This window comes from Terrapene carolina, unplaced genomic scaffold, assembly GCF_002925995.2.
Source record: "Terrapene carolina triunguis isolate 2854851 unplaced genomic scaffold, T_m_triunguis-2.0 Scaffold96, whole genome shotgun sequence".
Classification (NCBI taxonomy): Eukaryota; Metazoa; Chordata; order Testudines; family Emydidae; genus Terrapene; species Terrapene triunguis.
In genome coordinates this window covers 74,162,173-74,185,037 of record NW_020664447.1, presented here as the reverse complement: position 1 = coordinate 74,185,037, position 22,865 = coordinate 74,162,173, and the positions used below count along the sequence as shown (strand labels likewise).

Genomic DNA, 22,865 nt, shown 5'->3' with positions numbered 1-22,865 from the left:
TAGGCACGCACCTAACATTAAGCACATGAGCAGTCCTACTGACTCGTGCTTAAAGTTAGGCATGCACTAAAGAATACTGCTGACCTAGTGCCTTAAGCATTTACTACATCTGTACAGAAGTCTGGCATGTTGTCCATGTAGGGGTATGGCACAATAAAAGGAATAAGGGTGTCTGCATAAGGTGGATAACAATTGCTGCAAAAAGAGTATTCATTGTGCCATTGTCCTGGATGGAAATAGCCAGATGGAAAATATATCCTGAAGTGTTTTGCAAATGAGAGCACAACATAGGAAAAGTGGTGTGATTTGGCCAAAAGCAGGTATGCTATAGGTACAAACCAGTATTAGGTGATAATGGATAATATACCCCATAGGTTATTCAGAGTTCTGAGATGGGACAGGTTATGTCCTGCTTTGCATAACTACAAGATGGTTTAGGGTGTTACACCTTAGAATTCAGGAGTACATTTTGGGGTGTATATTCTCCATGTTTTGGAGAATACATATATATTTCTATAAGGGGTAGCCAGAATTTGACCTTAAGAGTGGAATCCATTCCAAGAAAACATACTTAGAACACTTGTCTATGTTGCCATATTTTGGATGCAGTGCTTGAGTACTGAAAGACTGGCTTCGAACCAACTTAGATTTCTTCCCTTCTTTGCCTGAAACAAATAAGCAGCAAATACATTTAAAGTGCAGAAATTATTGCAATTTGTCTTTTATCAGTAGTAAGAATTTACATTACATTACTTTTTCTCAGTCTAAGCTAATTAAAGGAGCTGGAAGATAATATAGCAATAAATCTCATTTATATCACCCATCATAAACTACTAAACAACAATCAAGAAAATATTTAAGTGTAAAAAGACCACGTGTTCTCTAACTGCAATGCTTTCTTATGTGCACAACAGGTGAAAGGCTGGCCCCAGGGGAATCAATGGTATCTTTGTCTGTTTTCAAACTTACACAGGAGAGATACAAGTATCCTAGAAAATTTTTAAAGAGTTGTTTCTTACTTGTTGATGCACTTGAAGAGCTTCCAGAAACAGAAAGAGATATACTTTTTGACAAAGTTGATGATGTTTTACTGTCTCTACCTAAAACAAAGTTTATCGTAAATACTGCACTCTGATAAATAGCCTTACTTTACATAAAGATGTAAAATATTATATATAACTCTGGTATGATGCTGGGTGAAATAGTAATAATACTATAATAGTATGATAGTGGCACCTTAGAAATAAAAGGCAGACAGACAATTATACTACTACCTTCTTAGCAGAAAACATGGTATTGGACATGTATTTTATTAATGAAAATCAATACTATGCTATGTAACACACCAAAACCATTTTTTATAAATCACCCTTTTTTAAGAAAAGCATGACAAAACAACAAGAGTTCGTTACTAAGTTAAACACCCACCATCATGTTTCCTAAAACAATACTATATTAACTTCATTTACCAAGAATCACCCCTCTAAAATAAAAACAAGAACCCACAAAAACAAAAAACTTACGCTTCTTTTCGAATATTTTATCACTGATACTGGTAGACCTTCCCTCATTCTGCTGCTTCTCTTTTTCTAATTGTTCCTATTATGGAAACAATTTCATAAGAATGAGAATTTACACTCCACACAGGTTGAAGACCTCCTGTAAATGAGCATGCTCCCAACCCACCAACCTACAAATTAATTTCTTCTCTCAATTATTTGAACATAGTCCCCCTCTATCAATAACACTGTCATGTGTTCACTAATGAATATCGGCTGGAACCCAGTAAAAACTCTGAATGATCTAGTGTGCTTTTACTGTAGTAGAGATCATAACAAAAGAGTAGGGTAACACAACGTAAAGTTGACTCAGGAAATTTGATCTTAATGTTTCCCTCCATGAAAAATGGTAATTAATTTATGCTCAGTATGTTGGTTTTGACAATGTATTGTCTTCTTTTAAAAACACATTTCTTGAAACAAAACAAAAACAAACAAAACAAAATAATTCCTCATACATGACTTTGCACAAGCTAAGTGCGACGCTTTAAAGTATACCTGCTTTTGAATTAACCAAGCAGAGGAAGGGCTCTGAAAAATTTCTTAACAGATGAAAATTACTATTTATTCAGATTCTTACAACTCAAAAGCTTCTTGATTTTTATTAAACTATCTCAAAAAGATGCTTGTAGGCCGAGATCAAGCAAGAGAAATGTTAGCCAGAAAGATGAGAAGCTGTAACACAGAAATTGGGTGTTTAAAATGGAAATGCTGTATCTATTGTGCAATGTGGCTACTATGATTCTAGACTACATATGGAATTTAAAGGTCTGGCTAATGAACAGCATGAAGATACAAAATCAACATAGATGGACAATATTTAAATCCAAACTGATATAACCAATGTATTTTTTCAAGCTTTATGCTTTCTCTAAAATTAGCATCTACAGTATTTACTGGAGTTAATAAGCCTCTATTGAAAACAAGGTATTTGAACCAAATATAATAATTTCTCATATTTTACTAAACTCATTTTCACATCTGTACTATTAGCTAGTTTTATAACAGATAGTACACATAATTATAGATCTATGCATGAAATATCATTTCAGTCAAATTATTTCTAGTAACTTCTTCAGTGTGCTTGGTGCTTTCCAAACAGAGTAAGCATGATCCCTCCCCCTCCAAGCTACGTAACATTATCTTTGCTTTCCTGTACCACATCTCATAATACACACACCAACTGAACCTAGAAAGGACTATTTTTTTCTTTGATTTAGAGTTCTAGTTACTATCCACACAAAAAAACTTCATTAAATCATGGTCAAGATTGTTCAAGTGTAGTTCCAATTAACTAAATAATTGAAATCAAGAAAATCACCAATTTATGCACCATTAACAACCAGATTAGTTCATACTGACCAGATGTATTCACACTCCTCATGCAACCACACACCGAACACATCAAGTTCCTCAAAACCATGCTCGAACACACAACTTAATTCCAGCCTCAGTGAGACTGAGACATTTCACCATCATCTCATATTTTTACTATACTAATGTAGAATGTGTTACTTCTAACTAAAATGTTCTGAGGCTGGAGTTAAGCTTGAGCAATTGGATACATGCAATGCCTTTGAGGGGAGTGTGAGGCTCTGGCTTGGGGCCAGTTGGAGGTGCCGGGATATGCCTGCGGTGGGAATATGGGACTGCCGAGGTGTGTTTCAGGTAAGACACTACAGTACTCTGGCAGGGGACAACCAGGAGGTGTGGGAGTCTCAGTGGGGAGAGGTGCATTAGGGACGCGGGTGAGGACATACAAGTGTGGGGTTGTGGCAGTAGAGGGTATGGGGCTCCGACAGAGGTAGGTGTGGTCAGGAGCATGCAGCATAGCTCCACCAGGCCCAGGCCAAGCTAACATGAGCATGCTATAAAGGGGAAGCATGATAGGGAAGCTCGGGGAGTCTGAATTAGTCCCAATCCACAAGCACCTGTGCCCAAGCCAGCTCCTACTTCCCTGTTCCAAATGCAAGAAATCTGGGTAGAGGTGGGCACTGGGACTGAACTGAGTATAGAACTGCAAAGCAGGGGTGGGAAGTCAGCTCAGAAATTAGTCGGATAAGCCCCTTAGGCATTCCTGCCCAGGCACTCATCCAATCTCACCCCTTGACTGAGCTCACAAGACAGCCTTGCTACCTAGATCTGGCTGGAGCTTGAGATCAGCAGAGGAAGTTGAGCAGGGCAGAGAGGCTGCCTAAGGTGTTGGTGAATGGAGCTTGAGCTGGGGATGCCAGTGCCCAGCACAAGAGGCTCAGTGGTGTCTGCAGAGAACAAAGAAGGTCAGGTATGAGGGCTCTGTAGCAGTGTTGGAAGGACAAGGTAGTATTTCCAGGTCAGTGTTGAACCTGTGATGGCTCGTTTGAGAGGAGTCCTGCCACTGTGAACAAGAGGTGGTGTGCTAAAGCAGGCAATCCTCCTCCAAAACCTATCAGGCCCTCAGCTCTCACACACCAGACAGGTCAGGGAGCAACTGGCACCTGCCTACATTGCAATTAAAAACCCATGGCTTACCCAGGCCAGCTAACTCAGGCTTGCAGGGCTCAGGTTAAGGGCCTGTTGAAATTGCAGTGTAGGCTTCCGTGCTTGGGCTGGAGCCAGGGCACTATGACCCTGTGAGGTGGAAGGATCCAAAAGCTTGGGCTGCAGCTTGAGTCCAAACATCTACACTGAAGTGACACAGGCCTGCAGCCTGAGCCCCACGGGTCAGCTGTGGGTTTTTATTTGCAGTATAGGCATACGGAGAGCTGACTGGCTGGAGTGTGAGCATCCAGGGATATGGTAGACTACCCGGGGGAGTGCCAGCTGCAGAGTTCTGCCAGGTTTACAGCTCCAGTGAACCACAGTAGATTCAGAAGCCAGAGCGGCAGGGAAGCAATAGCATTTATCTGCCTTCTTTTCCAACACTGAGTGGCTCCTGAGTGCCTCCTAGCCCCTTGTGCTCCATGCAACCCACACTGAGCCTCCCCCCTGCCGGGCTGCAGCTGTCACTGGCTCCAACCCCTTCTTTCTTATTAAGAAAGCCTACAGCAGATACACAGCCTCCTTTGGCTTTCTTGGCACACAAGAAAAGTTATGACATTAGCTTTTTTGCATACTGAAGCTGAGTGCGAATTTTGAAGTATTTAGATCATTACATTACAAAAGTCTGCCAAAACATGAGGCTCCCTTGGAAAATTTCATAAAGGAGTGTTGTTAAAGTGCTTAACATTTTTTAAGCTACAGGGCTTTCAAGTGTGAAATTTCTCCAAAAATTCAGTCTCCTAACTGACATTGTGTAATATAGGTAATAGAGGGAGGTTTATGTTGTTTTTAGGGATTTAACCCTACTTTACAATTGAAAAGGAAACTATGTAGACCCCAGTGCACCTCCATAATACAGACTTCACTACACCCATACCCTGGAGTCACCTTCCCACAGCATACATTAATATTTAGCTTTAAGTATGAAACTATGGCTGGCATATTATATTAAAAAACATACCATTTCCAACAGGAGCTGTTCTTCTCTTTCTTTCTCTTGATCCAACAAATCATTTTCATAAAACCTTTTCTGAAACTGATTAAAGTTTAAAATAAAACAAAACAGTAATAGAAATAACAATATATCATGCCATACATTTTTAACTCTCACTTGCAAGTGTAAAAGTTGGAAGGCACTTACAGCATCCACAGAGATTTCCATTCTGTCCAATTCTAACACCGTCTATAAAAAAAGAAGTTAAAATAATATTTTTACCCTAAGCTGTCCAATAACTCCAAGAACATGCTAAATTTTAGCTTAAAGGGAAACTTGTCATGGTAGAAAAGTTTAAAATACTGACATTCAATACCTTCATAGAATCATAGAAGATTAGGGTTGGAAGAGACCTCAGGAAGTCATCTAGTCCAACCCTCTGCTCAAAGCAGGACCAACCCCAGTTCAATCATCCCAGCCAGGGCTTTGTCATGCCTGGCCTTAAAAACCTCTAAGGATGGAAATTCCACCACCTCCCTAGGTAACCCATTCCAGTGCTTCACCACCCTCCTAGTGAAATAATTTTTCCTAATATCCAACCTAGACCTCCCCCACTGCAACCTGAAACCATTTCTCCTTGTTCTGTCATCTGCCACCACTGAGAACAACCTAGCTCCATCCTCTTTGGAACCCCCCTTCAGGTAGTTGAAGGCTGCTAACAAATCCCCCCTCACTCTTCTCTTCTGCAGATTAAATAAGACCAGTTCCCTCAGCCTCTCTTCACAAGTCATGTGCACCAGCCCCCTAATAATTTTCGTTGCCCTCCGCTGGACTCTCTCCAATTTGTCTACATCCTTTCTGTAGTGGGGGGACCAAAACTGAATGCAATACTCCAGATGTGGCCTCACCAGTGCCAAATAGAGGGGAATAATCACTTCCCTCGGTCTGCTGGCAATGCTCCTACTAATGCAGCCAATATGTTGTTAGCCTTCTTGGCAACCCTATCCCTACCCTCCAGCATATCTACCTCTCCCCACAGCTTAGTGTCATCTGCGAACTTGCTGAAGGTGCAATCCATCCCACCATCCAGATCATTAATGAAGATGTTGAACAAAACTGGCCCCAGGACAGACCCCTGGGGCACGCCGCTTTATACTTGCTGCCAACTATACATCGAGCCGTTGATCACTACCCAACAATCTAGCCAGCTGTCTATCCACCTTATAGTCATTTCATTCAATGAATACTTTTTTAACTTGCTGGCAAGAATACTATGGGAGACTGTATCAAAAGCTTTGCTAAAGTCAAAGTATATCATGTCCACCACTTTCCCCATATCCACAGAGCCAGTTATCTCATCATAAAAGGCAATCAGGTTGGTCAGGCATGACTTGCCCTTGGTGAATCGATGCTGACTGTTCCTGATCACCTTCCTCTCCTCCAAGTGCTTCAAAATGGATTCCTTGAGGACCTGCTCCATGATTTTTCCAGGGACTGAGGTGAGGCTGACTGGTCTGTAGTTCCCCGGATTCTCCTTCTTCCCTTTTTTAAAGATGGGCACTATATTTGCCTTTTTCCAAACATCCAGGGCCTCCCCAAATCGCCACAAGTTTTCAAAGATAATGGCCAATGGCTCTGCGATCACATCAGCCAACTCCCTCAGCACCCTCAGATGCATTAGACCTGGGCCCACGGACTTGTGCATGTCTAGCTTTTCTAAATAGTCCTTAACCTGTTCTTTCACCACTGAGGGCTGCTCACCTCCTCCCCATACTGTGCTGCCCAGTGCAGCAGTCTGGGAGCTGACCTTGTCTGTGAAGACCGAGGCAAAAAAAGCATTGACTACTTCAGCTTTTTCCACATCATCTGTCACTAGGTTGCCTCGCCCATTCAGTAAGGGTCCCACATTTTCCCTGACCTCCTTCTTGTTGCTAACATACCTTAATAGGGGTCCCATTTGTAAGGATTTTTTTAAAACTGAAGAAACATTATTGTATTGTTGAGAACATAAGAATGACCATACTGGGTCAGACCAATGGTCTGTATCCTATATCCTGTCTTTTGACAGTGTCCTGTGCCAGACACTTCAGAGGAAATGAACAGAACGAGGCAAATATTGAGTGATCCATCCCCTGTCATTCAGTCCCAGCTTCTGGGAGTTACATGTTTAGGGAAACCCAGAGCATGGATTTGTGTGCCTAACCATCTTGACTAATAGCCAAGTTGATGGACCCATAGTTGATGTAAGCATCCTCCATGAGCTTATATAACAACCCATCTGCTGAGAAGTTAATGCTGCAATCAGAAAATACTCATAGAGGTCTGTTTTCTCACCAAATCCCACTCTGATTCACAAAGGAAGGGCTAAATTGTGCCATTTATATATGATCTAAAGTTAGCTACACTGTGCTAAAGTGAGGGCATGAGAGTAATGCAGACACTGTCAATATCTCTTGGGGCTCCCCTGTTAAACTAGGAGTGGGGGAGAGGTAGAGTAATTTGTGATGACCCCCAGCCTTTTATGGGATGTAGCATACTCATTCTGCTGGCTGACGTATATGAGGAGGCAAAGCTATATTTAATCTATACCCCGCCCACACACTCTTAGGGGGAAACAGCTGGCATGCATCCATAAAGACTGCAATCCAGGTAGTCCTAAACTGGCTGCACTGGGAGAAGAGGCCATTTTTACTTCCCACCTCTTTCCTGAGTGGCTGTGTTGGGAATAAGTACAATCTAGCACTAAGAAAATGCATCTTGTCACTAAAGAATAGAAACAATTGCAAAACATTTATACTTCAAGGATTCTTGGTTATTTTTACCAATGTGAACCTTTCTTCCCATACCTGTATTCATACTGCTACCCTTGGAGCAGGCTGAGACAATCACTAAACAAGAAAGCCTGACTCACAGTGTCAAGCAGTTAACTGTATTTTAAGAAACCAAGAAAATATCTCCTTGTCTTAAATTCAGCAGAATATAATATCTTTCAATCTGACATTTTCTCTGATTCCAATTGTTCAAACTGACAAAAAGGATAACAGAGTCCTTGACCTCCTATCCCAACCTCAAGAGCAAAGACTGAAGCCAGGATATCAATAGTCTTAATTTACAGTGACAGCTGCAACATAAAATGTTCCTTGATTAGAAAAATACTTACTCGTTTTACAATAGTCAAGACATCTTTATCTTTTTCCTGACACAGAAGTTTTCTTATACACAACTCTAACTGCTGAAGTAAATGTTTGTCCGTGGGAACCTTCAGGGTAGATTTCACTTTTGGCAACAAATAGCAAAGCTTCATTCTGTAAGAAAAGGAATTCATATTTAACTTCTAATGCAGATAGTGAGCAAATACTTGGTTCCATTGTTTAATAAAAGCAGTAGCCAATTTGACTCCACTTCATATCTGCTTTTATTTTCGAGCCTAACTCTAAACTTGATTTTTATGAAGTCCTTTGACTAGGTAAGAATGAAAAGCAAAGCTGAAGAATGTGAAAAGCAACACTTAAAATGTAAGTTATTTCCAGTCCCAGGGTAAAATTTTCAAAGGCACCTAAGTGACTTCAGAGCCGGAGTCCTATTTTCAAAAAAGGGACTTAGGGACAGATTTTTAAAAGTATTTAGGCACCTAAAGGTCTAGATAGGTGCCTGGTGGGATTCTCAAAAGCATGCAGGTGCTGCACTCCCTTAAGTGTCTGGTTCTTTGGCATCTTGGAGCCTGAGTCTCATTGAAATTCCATGAGATTTAGACTCTTAAGTGCCTAAGTCCCTTTTGAAAATAGGACTTTAGACACTTTTCTAAATGTTACTCTTGGACTCTGGTCTTCCAGGCTACTGCAGGAGAGGAAGTGCTCTATATTGTGACACTGCTAGATGATTTAGTCTAAACAAACTCTCCCTGACCTGAAGATGAATGATCACATGAAAGGGCTACCGGGTGGAGGTAAGGCTGAAGGGGAGGAGACCCTCTAAAGAATTCAGGGTAAATCTGGATGGGATAATGAAATGTGGCTGCACTTCTGACTCCTAGCAGTTTTGCAGGTGCTCACATTGAAATGATAAAGTTGTCACTGCCTGATACAATATCACTGAACATTCAAAATTCTATAAAGTATTTAATAGGCTTTCCAGTACTGTTCTCCATAATGGCTGACTATACTGCATGAAACTGTTAATATCTTTCTAAAATAACTCAATTTTACACAGTAGAAAATGCCTGCAGAGACTCTTTAAAAAAAGAGTTTTATTGTAATGGAATCATATACACAAAGCTGTACCTTGTCAGCTATGAAACTAAATTTTTGAGGCCATTTTCTCAAAACAGCAAATTTAACATTTTTCAGTTTTCTTCAATGATTCTCTGATTTCATAATATAAATTCAGTTTGATTAAAGAAATAAATATAAATACAGGAAGCAAAATGTCCTTATTTTCAAACAGATCTTCAGATATAGAAAACGAATATATTTACAACCCTGAAATCATTTTCTATAATGCCATCAGTACAAAAATAGTATACTATATTATTACAAAATGTGGAATCTGAAACACTGTGTACGTACTGAAATATAAGAGTAGAAATATAAAAAATGCTGTATCGGATCTGGTCAATGGGCAATTGGAATGGCCAGTGCCAGATGTTTGAGAGAAAGTTAAAATAACCCCCAAAAAGAAAATTATGGAATAAGATGTCCACAGAGGAAGTTTTTACTTAACCCCACCAGTTAGTAGCTGATTTATGCCAGGATATATGAGGTTTTAAATCACTGTTTATTTTTAGCATACTGATACAACTGTGGATGCTCTCAATATCCATATTCACTTTTATGAATCCTGCTAAGCTTTTGGCCATGCTGATAACTTGTGACAATGGCTACTGATGCATTCTGTAAAATGCATTTCCTTTTTATCAGTGGTAAATTTGTTGCATTTTAATTCCACTGAATATCCCTTTGTTCTTGTATTAGTGGTAAGAGTAAACAGAAGATCCACTACCTTCACTATACCATTCTCGTGCAAAAACTATATTGAAAGAATATTAAGGTTGCAAAGTGAAATACTCTAAAGTTTGGACATGACAAAGATAAGGCTGTTTGTGCAACCTTAACTGTGCCCTCTTTTGCACATACATTCGGAGTTAGTATTTTTTCAAATGAGTTAGTGTTGTTACATGATCACCATTTCTCAAATATACAATATAATATCAGAATAATACAATTTTTACACAACCCTAGGTACACATGTGTAGAACTTTATACATAATGTAAAAAAAATAATATTCCCAACATTCAAAGAGAAATTATTTCACATTTAATATTTAGGTTTTATTTTTATATTCCAATGGATTACAGAATGTGTCTCTTTTTTTAAAAAAAAAGTTGTATTTGTCATCAATAAATTTTATCTGCCATTCTGCTGACTTAACTTTGTTAAGTCCTTCTGAGGTTCCTCACAGTCTTCTCGTCTTGATTAACGTACATAACTTTGTGACTGACACAAATTTCACTACTGCACTGTTCAGTTCGCTTCCAGATCATTAACAAATGTATTAAACAATAAAGATCCATGCACAGAACCTGCAGGCACCCCACAGTGAATCTTTTATGTTGAAAACTGATAATTTATTCCTATTTTTTTCTGTCCTAGACATTTTCTATTTAAGTCAGTACTTTAGCCTTCATATTGTGCCAACTGAGGGCTGATCAAAAGTTCAATTAATTCAATGGGAGAGACTCCCATTCGTTTTAATGGGTCTTGAATCAGGCATCTAATTTTTTTAATAGACCTATAAAGGTCTTTGTAAAAGTACAAATAAGTGATATCATATGGTCCTCCTCTAACCACTATTATGTTGACATGCTGTAGTAGATTAATAGGCAAGATTTAACTTTATAAAAACCATGCTTTTGTGTCCTATCATACCATGTTCTTCTGGATGTTTTATAATCTTCTAAACTATCATAGAAAATCTTAGCCCTGTTACTCAACTTATTTAAAGAAGCCATTTAATATTATATTAACATACACCATGAAACTAATAGGGTTGTTTTTTTCCATATAAGATTTCATACAATTGGTACAATACCTCACATTTGCTACTGGATCATGGGTAAGCTCAAGCACAGGTAGAAAGAAGTATTTACAGAAGAATGATTTGGAAAACAGTTCCATAATGAATTCACAGGTGTCTAAAAAACGAAGTCTGTTCCAGTAACTTTTTCCTTGGCCCAGCTCTGGAAAATAAAATCCCAAAAAGGTTATCTGTAAAGTTTTCAGAATGAAATAGCTCATGTCTCAAAGATTAGCCTGAGATTGAAAGTGATTTTAAGGATTGTGATGGGGCCAATAAACTTGTCACAAACCCCAGCATGTCAGCCTATCTCAAATTCACTCTCTGGTTGAAATCCTGTCCCCACTGAAGACAGTGCAGTTTTGCCACTGATTTCAATGGGGGCCAGAATTTCATCCTCTGTGTTTGATTAGCCCACTGAAACATCAGAACTACCAAGTGACACAGCTGGTTCATGGAACAGAAACTCGTGCATTTCATACCATATATCAGGTGCATGAATCTAGAGCTGTGTAAACACTAAGGATCATTAATGAGGGCTTTTCACCCTTCTATGCAATTTTTGAGGAACTACAGTACAGATCAGTAGGTCAAACTTGTCAGCTGCTTTTAAATTATTTAAATCCTCTATATATTATTCATTTTTCAGAAAACTTATCATTCAGCACTTTTTAAAATGCAGCCTCTAGTGTTCTATTTTCTAAGAACAACTGTGCTTTGTATAATACAGCACCTTGAGCTAAAAATATTGAATTCCAGCAGTGTGGTTTACAGGATCTTTCAGCAAATTGTAGATTTCCTGCATAGACTCTTCCTGCTGAGTACTTTGCATAGCTGTGGTACATATTCACACGTGTTATCTGATGACACTGTGGGCCAAACTGGTGGTCCCGTATGTCTTCTGAATATTGTTTCTTCATTGATTATATGGTTACAGAGTACAACCCTAAGCACCATCTCCTTTTCGTTTACCAGAATTAATTTGCTTCTCATAAAGTAATCAAGAAAAAATTACTGCTTACGTTCAATCAATTTCTGAATGACTTCATGCCTCTGTTCTTGTTTGCGATTATAGCGTAAATAAACACAGAGAGTTCGAGCAGCTGCTTTTTGGACAGGGAGAACATTCTTAAAAGAAACAGGAAATACAGTTAAAACATCTAAAGGCATGTATAGGTACTTCTGGACACTATCAACTACAACAGAAAAATAGACAACAACTCATCAGGTTCCTTCTGAAAGTGTGATATTTTGGCATGTGGCTTTATTTTCCTTTTTTTCCCCTTGCAATATATTCTACATTATTTTTTCATTCTAAGGTTAACAGATATTACACTTCAAGTTAAAATGCTTTTTAATATCTACTCAGATAAAGTATTTTTACAAATACACTCCATTAATATCTAATTAGACCTCTTCTTTAATTCAAACAATTGTCACTTTCCAGGCTGATAACAGCCAAACAATAATTTATAGGCACAACTGGTTGAAAAAATTTGGTTCCATAAAATTTAGGAACAAATTCAGATGTTTAAAAAGGTCTGAATGTTTAACATTGAACCTGTATTGTGCTCTAGGCGCATGTAGAACATAACTTACTGTATACTGCATTTTAATTTCAGTTTTTGTGGGTCTGCATGGCTCCTGATGTGCGTAGTATTTACAGACCTATAATTTTGACCCATGATTAAGGCTAAGATTTTGTCATGGTTATTTTTAATAAAAGTCACGGACTGGTCACGGGCAATAAACCAAAATTCACGGAAGCCGTGACCTGTCTGTGACTTTTGCTGCTGCAGCTCCATTGTTTCCCCTGCCACAGTGATAGCTGGGAGCTGTGGGGATCCCCTCCACTTGCAGCAGCTGGAAGCTTCAGGGTGGGGGGTCCTCTGCCTAGGGCGGCTAGGAGCTGCAGGGTGACCATATTTCCCAAAGAGAAAATGGGATACCTTCAGCCACTTGCCCGAGGCATCCCCCACCCCCCACACGAGGCTGTCACCCGTTACTGGAACCCTGAGGAGGGCCCCCTCAGGAGTCTGTCACCTGTACTGGAACCTTGCAGGCCACCCCCCCAGTCACCTGTTGCCACTGTCAGCCCGTCACTGGAACCCTGTCAAAACCCCACTGGTTGCCAGCTCCAGAGTGCAGCAGCCCCTGGGACTGAAGCTGAGAATGTCATGGAGATCTCTGGAAGTCAGGGATTCCGTGACTTCCATGACCTCTGTGACATAAACGTAGCCTTATCCATGATCCAACAAAGCACTTAAGCATGTGTTTAATTCTATCCTTATTCAAGTAAAGCACTTAGGCACATGCTTAACTTTAAGACACACAAAAAAGAGTCCTGAAAAGCGATAGCTTTCTGCAGAAAAATTTGATTTTTTTTTTTGTTAAAAAAAATTCTTAAAACCAAAACATTTTCAACCAAAACCCAAAATATCTGGATTCGGATTTGCTACTGCAATACCTCATGGGAGATGTAGTTCAGTTGCCTCATGTCCTCATTCTCCTTTTGGGGCTGAGTTCCCCAGCCGGACTTCATATCCCATGATACAACATGGCTGTGGGACTCCCATAATGTACTGCCTCCTCTCACCCAGAGGGAAGACAATGGTGCATAATAGGATATGTAGTCCGACCAAGGAGCCTGGACAGGAGAGGAGACTGGGAGCATGAAGCAACTGAACTACAGCTCTCATGAAGCAGCACAGTAGCATACCAAATTGAAATATTTTGGTTGTTGGGTGAAAACTAAAAATGTTTTGCTTTTCTGGCATTCATTTTCCGACAACCAATGTTTATGGGTCAGCTTTTTATATAGTTACCAAATATTCACAATGAAGTAGGTCATGGCACTGCAAAAAGTTTACCATTCATATTTTATTCATATGTCCCAGTGTGCGAAAATAATAAAGAGCTCCCACATCCATTTCTTTTTAAAATATATTAGTTTTAACTAAAATCATTTAACTGTCATGCACATTTTGTCTCCTATTATTGCTAGTAAGCAATATGAGGCCTGATTTACCATTGCATTACTCCACAGAAATCACTGGCATATCACTGATCTAAAACTGGAGTAATGCAATGGTGAATTGGGCCCATCAACTTTGACCTTTTTTTATATAGTTTACCCACTTTCTCTACTCTCTTCATCCTTTTTTTGTGTGTGTTTAAGCTCCTTGGTATAGGGACTGCACTTTCTACTGTTTTTGGAAATCACTTAGCACACTACTAGTGCTACCAAAAATAAACAACAACTGCTGCTCTTTTATAGTACTCTTCCTCCTTGAATTTAATTTAACAAAGCCCCAGTCCAGTCTTTCTAAAGCACAATTTACTCCATGGAATTAAATGTCACATAAGAAAGAGTGTAATATAAAGTAAGCTAAGGGATCAAGCAAAAGATTCATTTTTCAGACGAAAAAATTTTGATTTACACAAAAACTTATTGAGAATCAGCAATGGCATTGGAAGGGAAATCCAGAAAAGAATACATGGCAATTTCATGAAATGTTAATTAAGTCCAACTTTTCCTATGAAAGGTGTGTTTTTGTTCTTTGAGCATCTTCTTAGTCTTATGTGATAAAACCAGTGAACAACCTAACTTTGTTCTATAGAAGATAATATAATAAATACTAAGTTTAAATAAAATAAATAGTACATAAAGGTATTATTTATATTGCATTAGTCAGTCTAAAGCATCAGAAACAAATATGAAAACAATAGAAGAGAGATAGAGAGAGCTTGGGGCTCACATTTGTCATAATGATTGTCAACATTCTGTGCAAAAAACGATAATAAATCTGATCACTTGATATGATATGAGGCAGGCATGCATATTTTTGTAGTAACTTCTCATGAGTTCTCCATTTTAAAGAAGTTGCTGCTCTCTGTTCCGCAGTCGTTAGTGCTGGAATCAAGTCAGGGACAGTCAATAACTAAAAATATAAAATAAAAACATTAAAAATTTAAAATCTCAATTTGTTATGACACAGTATTAATTGAAGCCTAAAAATTATGTTAATTTAGAAATCTACAAGACTGATTTGTTTCTATTTTAAGATGATAGCCTGTGTTTTTGCATATGCAAAATCCATTTATCCAGTCATGTTTTTATATGGCCCCCCAGCAATGGACAAACTACATTAATAAATTTGTACTCACAGCATGCCCGTGAGGTAAGGTAGTATCATCCCCATTTTACAGATGGGAAAACTGAGGCATTTGCCCATGATCACAGAGAAAGTATGTAGCAGAGCTGGGAGTAGAACCCAGGTCTCCCAAGTACTTGTTCAGTACCCTAATCACAAGGCCATCATTCCTCCTAAAAGGATTAACTGTCTGAAAGGGCAATTCTACATAAAGTTACCCAGATGTGCATACAAATCACTATTAGACATATGCAACTACAGTACTTTGACTATGAAACCACAAAGATGCAATTGCACAACTTAGATGCAACTTAGCAACTATGTTTGAAAATTTGATCCCTTTTGGAAACTTTGTGGTTATTTATTCAGAAAGAAAGTATGTGTAAACTGAAAATTTTTGCATTGTACAGAAGGGCCTTATATCTATATAATTATCTCTCCCTCTTGATATGTATATAAATAAACAAACAAATACAAATGTCAGTTTGCAGTTTTATCAGCATCAGGATCTGGTCCCATAGTCCTTCTGAAAACAGACTCTCAGTGATTTCAATGAGCATTACATATGTGAAACAACTTCAGTACTAACCTCCTTCATGTTTAGAACTAAACTACAAAACACAGGTTGCTTACCTTGCTTTCTGATCCACTGTTTTCTCCTCCAGTAGTCATAAGTTCAAGAATTTCAGGAAGGTGACTTATCAGTGCATCTAATACCTATTTAAAGAAATGTTGGATTAATCATGTTTGTAAATTTACTTGGCCTGATTCTTCTCTTACACAAGTTTGACACTGGTAAGTCCCTCCTGACTTCAGTGGTATTACTACTCTTTTACACCAACATAAATGAAAGGAGAATCAGGTCCCATTCTTTGTTCTGATGATGTTACTAAGATCATACCCATAATACAGTCAGATCTTTTAAACCAAAGTATTCACAATATAAAATATTAAAATGTAACTATCTTTCTATGTACCTCAGCAGTTTCGTAAGACAGTTTAGTAAGAACTTTATCAGATATGAAAGCAAATAAATATATTTTGGACAATTTTTGCCAGACAAAACTTAAAACTCTTTTTTTATCCAGCTTTAGCAAAACTGCACTTGATAGAGTAAAATATAATACACTGGAAATGCAGAATAACATGCCATTGAAAGCTTGGGGCATTTAAAACTAGACTAGAAATAACACTATTAAACACACTGTAGGGACAACTCCTAAATTGATGACTGATGGTTTTAGATCCTCAATTTTTGAGTGCCCAACTTAAGACATCTTAAAGGGGCCTAATTTTCAGAAGTGCTGAGAACCTGCTTTATGAAAATCAGGCCCTTTTAAGGTGTCTCAAGCTGGGCACCCAAAATCCATATTCATTTTTCAATATCTTGGCCAATGGCCCTATACAAAATAAAGTGGTCCAGATATTGGAATAATTCCACTGAATTCAAAAGGAGTAGTCACATGCTAAAGATGAGAGTTGAAATTCCTTCAATATTTTACTGCATTGGGACTGAATTGCTTTTTTCTTATTTAATCATTTGGCCATTTCAATGGAGAACCAAAAATCTCACAACATCTTTGCAAGATGATTAAGTATTTTACACATGGCAAAACTGAGGCACATGAAATTTAGGTAAGTAGCCCAAGGTTACACAGAGTCTGTGCCAGACCCTGGACAAAAATCTAGGTCTCCTTTCTATAAGTCCTGTCCCTTAATCACAACACTATCATACCTTCCGTTCAGTCAGAGAAAGAAAAATAACCCAAAAACTTGAAACCTCGCCATAATCTATGTATCCTGAAAATTAATCGATTTACATGTAATTTTATAAATTAATCAATCTAGATAAATTACAGGGGCAGTGGAATCTGGGTTGGGGGGGCTAGCGCCCCTGCAACAGAAATATTATTGTGATCTATGTTTCTGACCCTGCATATCCTTCTTAAGCAAGTTGTTTTGTGAGCTCAAGCCAGGCAGGGCTCCAGGAGTGCAGAGGGCAGAGGCAAGAGCGAGACCCAGAGGGGCTCAAGCGGCTGCTGCAGTGCCAAGGATTGGTCTGGGGCGCAGGTAGGAAACCAGGTGATTAGACTGGGATCAGCCACCTCTGGTGCAAGCCATTGGGCCCCCACTTCCCAGCCCGGAGCAGGCTGTTCCACTCCAGCAAAGTCCCCATAGCTCTTCTCACTCCCCAGGGAGCACACTCACCCCACTCCCACTCCTTCCTTGACGGTCTAACTATTCCCCACTCTCCATGCAGAGCATCTATCCTGATACCCCAACTTCGCCCCCCTCCCTATACAGAGTACCCACCTGGACTTCCTCTGACACTCCAACTTCCTCCTGCTCCTTGATTCTCCCCATTCTCCATGCTTAGTATGCTTAGATTTCTGTATGTACCTGTATGTATGTATCCATTCAAAGAGAGCTTCTGCCACCTCTGATAAATTATACCATGTTCAACCAAATTTTGAATATGATAAAAACAGGGGAGGGTTATTGACTTGAAATATCCCCCTATTTTTTCCCCTTTTATTTTCCAACAGTCATCACCTTCAAAGGCACCAAGATAAATCTGAGTCTAAAATGACTCCTTGAATCTTTATAGAATATGTGAACCAAAAGTAAAGCTTTTCACTTCAAACATTCATTATATTGGTTTATTGTATTGTTGGTAAGCATTATTAATGTAACCAACAAATAAAAAAGAGCAAATAATATATTACCTCCAATGAATCATCCTGTAGTAGTGTTACCAGTTCTTTATGTATTACATACACACCCGAATCTAAAAGCTTAGCAACCTAAAAAATGACAGTAAGACAAACAAACAACAACACACTTTAGTTTCATGGAAATACAACAGTTCAAATAGCTGCATTTACTTTTCAGTACGGTTTGACTAGAAATATGAAAGTGGGGATGCTGAACAAATCTCTAACATCCACAAATTGCACTTTAAAATTGCTGAGGTTATGTACTTTCCTGCCATTAGCATATAACATTGCTTTTATAACAGCATGCAAAATGAACACCAGGGCTGTTGCATAACTATTAAACATGCCATTGAGACTGGGTTAACAAGAGCTTCCTTTTCTAATGTTTATATTCCAAAGGTGGTTTTGTTGTTGTTGTTGTTGTTTTTGTTTTTTTTAAAGGTGGCCTGCAAATACTTAGAGAAACATTCCGGGCTTTTAAAACAGCCTGCTGCATGCTCCAGTAACAGAGGTAACAGAGTCAGACAGCGGAATTGAAGAAATAAAGGTTGGTTTGGCATCAGCTATGGGCCTTAAGCCTCCCTAATCTTTGCTATTTGAGGTTCTCACTTCATAAACTCCAAGGCTGCTGGCACTTTTGATTAGCATTCACAAGTCACATTTAAAGTTCTGCAATAAGCCTGATGTCAATGTTAAAACAATCAATAACAACATATGGCAACAAATAAGAGAAAAGTGTCAAGAAATTGGACTTCTCAGCCATGTGGGGTAAATCATAGCTTCCTTTGGAGGTAATACTTGATACTCTTTAATCATTTTCTTTGTTTCACTTAGCTCATGCTAACAATCTTTTTACCCCCAGCTAAGAGGAAGGATATAATTTATTTTAGGAAATGGCTACAGAGCATATTAAATCAAAAATATATCCAACTAGAGGTAAGCATCATAAATTACTGATATCTGTGTGACATTTGGCTGACTAATTACACTGATGACATGATAATAACACATTAACATACCCTAACTGTGCACAGCATTTCAAGTGTAATCTCACGAGTCCTTTTTACAGGGCTAAAATAATCTTTTTATTTATTCAAATATCATTTTAAAGGTGTCTGGGGGTAGACACAAGAAGTACAGGATTTTGCAGAATTATATGCTAGTTATACAATTTCGACTACTAGCTTCAATTATCTCCTTCTACGGCAATGTTGTGTAGAGGTTAAAGCAGGGAGTCAAGACACACTGGTCTTATTTCTAACTCTACTAGAAATTCACCGTAACACCTTCAACAAACTGTTTAATCTCTCAGCCTCATTCTCCGCAGTTTATAAATTGGGGATAATAAGAGTGAGCCCTGAGTTGTTCTGAGGCTTACAGTAAAGCTCTGCAATCCTTGGATGAAAGTCACCATCTGAAGAGTATGGATTATTATTAAATTGAGGAAGGGGATTTTACATTCATTTGTGCAATTCATTCCATTTAAAAATCATTAATACCTACAAAACCACGCCATCTAATATATTTAATAAAACAATACAGTGCAGCTTATACAAAACCAAGCAGTTAATTATAATATACATACTTGTTACATTTCTATAACTTTCTAACTGTTAATATTAAAATTCAGTCAATGTTTTGCTTAGACCTGGTGCTTACAATGTCTTCCACACACTGTCAACTAAGCCCCAAATCCTACAGTCCTAGAGGATTGCAGAATCAGATCAAATGCAGCATATTCCTTTCTCGCTTTCTCTCACTCATGTCTCCCTCACATACCATCCTTCTCACTTTTTTTAAAATCTACTCTCTCCCCACTGGTTTGGGATGTGTGTGTGGGGGGGAGAGGGGAAGGAGAAGAATTCTTTCCCTTAATTCCACTTATTTCTCCCAATTCCTGTCCTCTGGCCCTTTGTCTCCAAAATTTTGGATCATACTGTTTATTTACACTACTTAAATTTCCTGTCCTGGAGTCTTTCCTATCTGCTGTCCTCCTAATCCACCACACCAAAACTTCCCTCACCAAAATCAATGACAACCTCCTTCTAGTTAAATTTCCAGTCCCTTAAAACATATTTAAAAGGTGTGTAGTGGATAATTATATATCAGAAGACTTTCAATAAATTGAAGAATTTTAGCAAATTTTCCAAAGCTTTCTCACTGAGGCACTCCGTAGTTAAAATATAACAAATGTCAATTTAAGCAGACAAGTATCAAAACCACATACAATATTAAAAAGCCCACAAAAAAAAAATCTGAAGTACTAACAAAAAAACTTTCTGGACTTACTTCATATAAGCCAATAGCCATAGTGTATCTGACTGGCACTTCAGGGTCATGACAAAGACAGAAAAATGTAGAGTATAGTTCCAAATGGAAGTTTTTCGGATCCACAAAAACAATCATGGCCTGTGGACAAATAAGATGGCGTCTTTAATCCAAATGTACACATATAGGGCCAAAATGTTTGGGATTCCAGCTACTGGACGGATCACCTCTTCCTCTGTGTGATACCACTGCTGCTGTAATCAGCAGGACATTTGAGCTAATACACACTGATTTAAAAATGGGGGGGCTGCTGATAGGACATTTTCTGTGACTGGTCCTCAACTCTGGAACTCTCTCCTACCCCCATGGTCTGATACAATTTGGATCAGCTAACTTCTGGACATGCTGCAAGGCTTCTTCCGAAGAGATAGATTGAGAAATACAGGATAGTTTGCACAGGAACCTATTATTTCATGATGAGTTAACTAACGGGCAATCTATATTCTGAGCGATTGGGTCAGTTCCAGGAGGACAGGAAAAAGTCTTGGTATTGTGAATATGGATCCTTTAGTTTTACATATTTTAAATTATTCTCTAAACAACTAAAACCTTCAATTGGAGCTTTTAAAAACAAATAAATAAATTACATGTTTAGCCAGCAACAAAGCCAATCTCTGAAATTTTGGCTACCATTGTGTATGCACAAAACATGTATTTGCTCAAGTAAACCAGTAGATATCTAATTATGTACTTTGTGCACATTTTAAGCCAACTTAAAAAAATGTGGCTGATAAGGTTGACTACAAAGAAATGTAGAAATCCTTTAAATATAAAGGATACCTGTAAACATTCAAAATAGAAGGCAGATTAATAGAAACAATAGTTTTAGGCATAAAAGCCTCATTTCTATATATGTGAAAAGACCTTTTATTTAGCAAATACATGAGGGTACATGAGTTAGACGCATATTTAGCTCATTCAGAGCTAAATCCTGTGCCCCTTGGAAAGCCAGTTGTGCAGAATGGGTGGGGAGGTCCCAGCTATGGAGAGCTTACAAAACAGCTGTTCTTTCAATGCCATTGTACAAGAGGCTTTGAGGGAACAGTGTATGTGAGAGATCTTTGATGACAGGAATGTCTTGGTCAAAACTCACCACTGGTTTTCTGTGATTTGGGGATGAAAATAAGTCACAGAATCTATGACTTCCATTGACCCCTGTGATATTTTCAGCCCCAGGGCTGGAGCTCCCAGCCAGCCTCCTGCTCCCCCCTCCCCCTGTAGCTCCCAGTCGTCGTCGTCCCCCACCCCCGGTGACAGGACCCTGCAGCTCCTGGCTGCAGTGGGTGGACCCTGCAGCTCCCAGCCACAGTGGGCAGTGGGGACCCCTCAGAACTCCCAGCCGCAGCAGGGGGTGAGGAGACCCCACAGCAGCTCAGCTCCCATGGGCGACAGGAGACCCCAGAGCTCCCACTCACCGCAGGTGGCAGGGATCCCCCCAGAGCTTCCTGCCACTGCAGGCAGCAGGGGCCCCCCAGAGCTGCTCAGCTGCTGTGTGGGGGGACCCCAGAGCTCCCATTCACTGCAGTGGCAGGGGACCCCAACGCCTAGAAGCGATGGGTGCTGAACTCACCTCTCTCTCTCTTTTGTCAGGGATATTTTTAATGAAAGTCCGCCACAGGTCATGGGCTTCCATGAATTTTTGCTTATTGCCCATGACCTGTCCATGGCTTTTACTAAAAATATCTGTGACAAGAACTTAGCTTTACTCAAAGCCTTCTTGGAGAATCCCTGCACTAAGTCAATTTAATTTTGCTTTGCACAGGAGTTCGGATTTGGTTCACAATATACTATATGGTAACAGATTTTACATCTTACATCTATTCCTGTTTTGTGGCTAATATGCACAATGTAAGTTTTATAAAATAGTAGTTAACTTACTGGAAAGTTGTAAGCACAGTTCTTCCTTACTGATATATACTTCTTTTCTTGCTCTAGGGTTTGAAGTTGTATCTGATTATCATTGTGTCCATTTTCCTGCTGTAAGCCCAGTGTGCAAAGTTTCTTGTAAAATTCCAAAAATCTCAAGTGTTGCTCTGGAGTAAAAATTCCTTTAAAAATACAACACTAATGCTTAAGTTTTTTGTTACAGAATATCAGGGAAAAAGCTAACAATATCCAACAACTTGAGTTTATTTCCAGAGCAATCAAATAAACCATTTCCCCTATTCATTCTCATATAATGACTCCAATAGGAACCATTTCCTTATTGCAAGTGGTAGGGAGAAATAGTGATTACAGAAAAATTAAACCTACCCCTAGAAGAAGGAATCTTCACTTCTGTATTTTAGAAATATATAATTTTTAGAATATTAAGGGTTTCATTTAGGAGGATTGCGAATATATTTTAAAAGTGGTAGGGTCACGTTTATTCCCCTTCTTGCCTCCAAATCCTTGAACACCACCACCATTCTCAGTGAGCTCAGACAAAGCCCTCTGCACAAATTAAGCCTTTGGGACCTTAAGGGTTTAAGTAGCATGGAGGGGTTTATCTGGGCCACCTGTAGTACAGTGAATTTCACCTTACACTTAAAGGATCAATGGGCTGGATTTTGATCTCTATCCAGCCCCTATCCAGTTTAT

The 22,865-nt window shown here is 38.9% G+C and overlaps 1 protein-coding gene across 1 annotated transcript in view; it reads right to left on the bottom strand.

Annotated features, from left to right (window-relative positions):
* The window catches only part of PPP4R4 (protein phosphatase 4 regulatory subunit 4), a 108,808-nt gene that overhangs the window by 9,280 nt on the left and 76,663 nt on the right, over positions 1-22,865 (bottom strand). The window contains exons 10-22 of the mRNA XM_024197128.1: positions 22,164-22,333; positions 20,247-20,366; positions 17,967-18,044; positions 15,874-15,957; positions 14,845-15,027; positions 12,109-12,214; positions 11,102-11,249; positions 8,174-8,318; positions 5,221-5,262; positions 5,041-5,115; positions 1,524-1,599; positions 1,020-1,100; positions 572-665 (exon numbers count right to left, since the gene is read on the bottom strand). Coding sequence (XP_024052896.1) covers positions 572-665; positions 1,020-1,100; positions 1,524-1,599; positions 5,041-5,115; positions 5,221-5,262; positions 8,174-8,318; positions 11,102-11,249; positions 12,109-12,214; positions 14,845-15,027; positions 15,874-15,957; positions 17,967-18,044; positions 20,247-20,366; positions 22,164-22,333 — 1,402 coding nt within the window. The remainder of the gene's footprint in view (positions 1-571; positions 666-1,019; positions 1,101-1,523; positions 1,600-5,040; positions 5,116-5,220; positions 5,263-8,173; positions 8,319-11,101; positions 11,250-12,108; positions 12,215-14,844; positions 15,028-15,873; positions 15,958-17,966; positions 18,045-20,246; positions 20,367-22,163; positions 22,334-22,865) is intronic.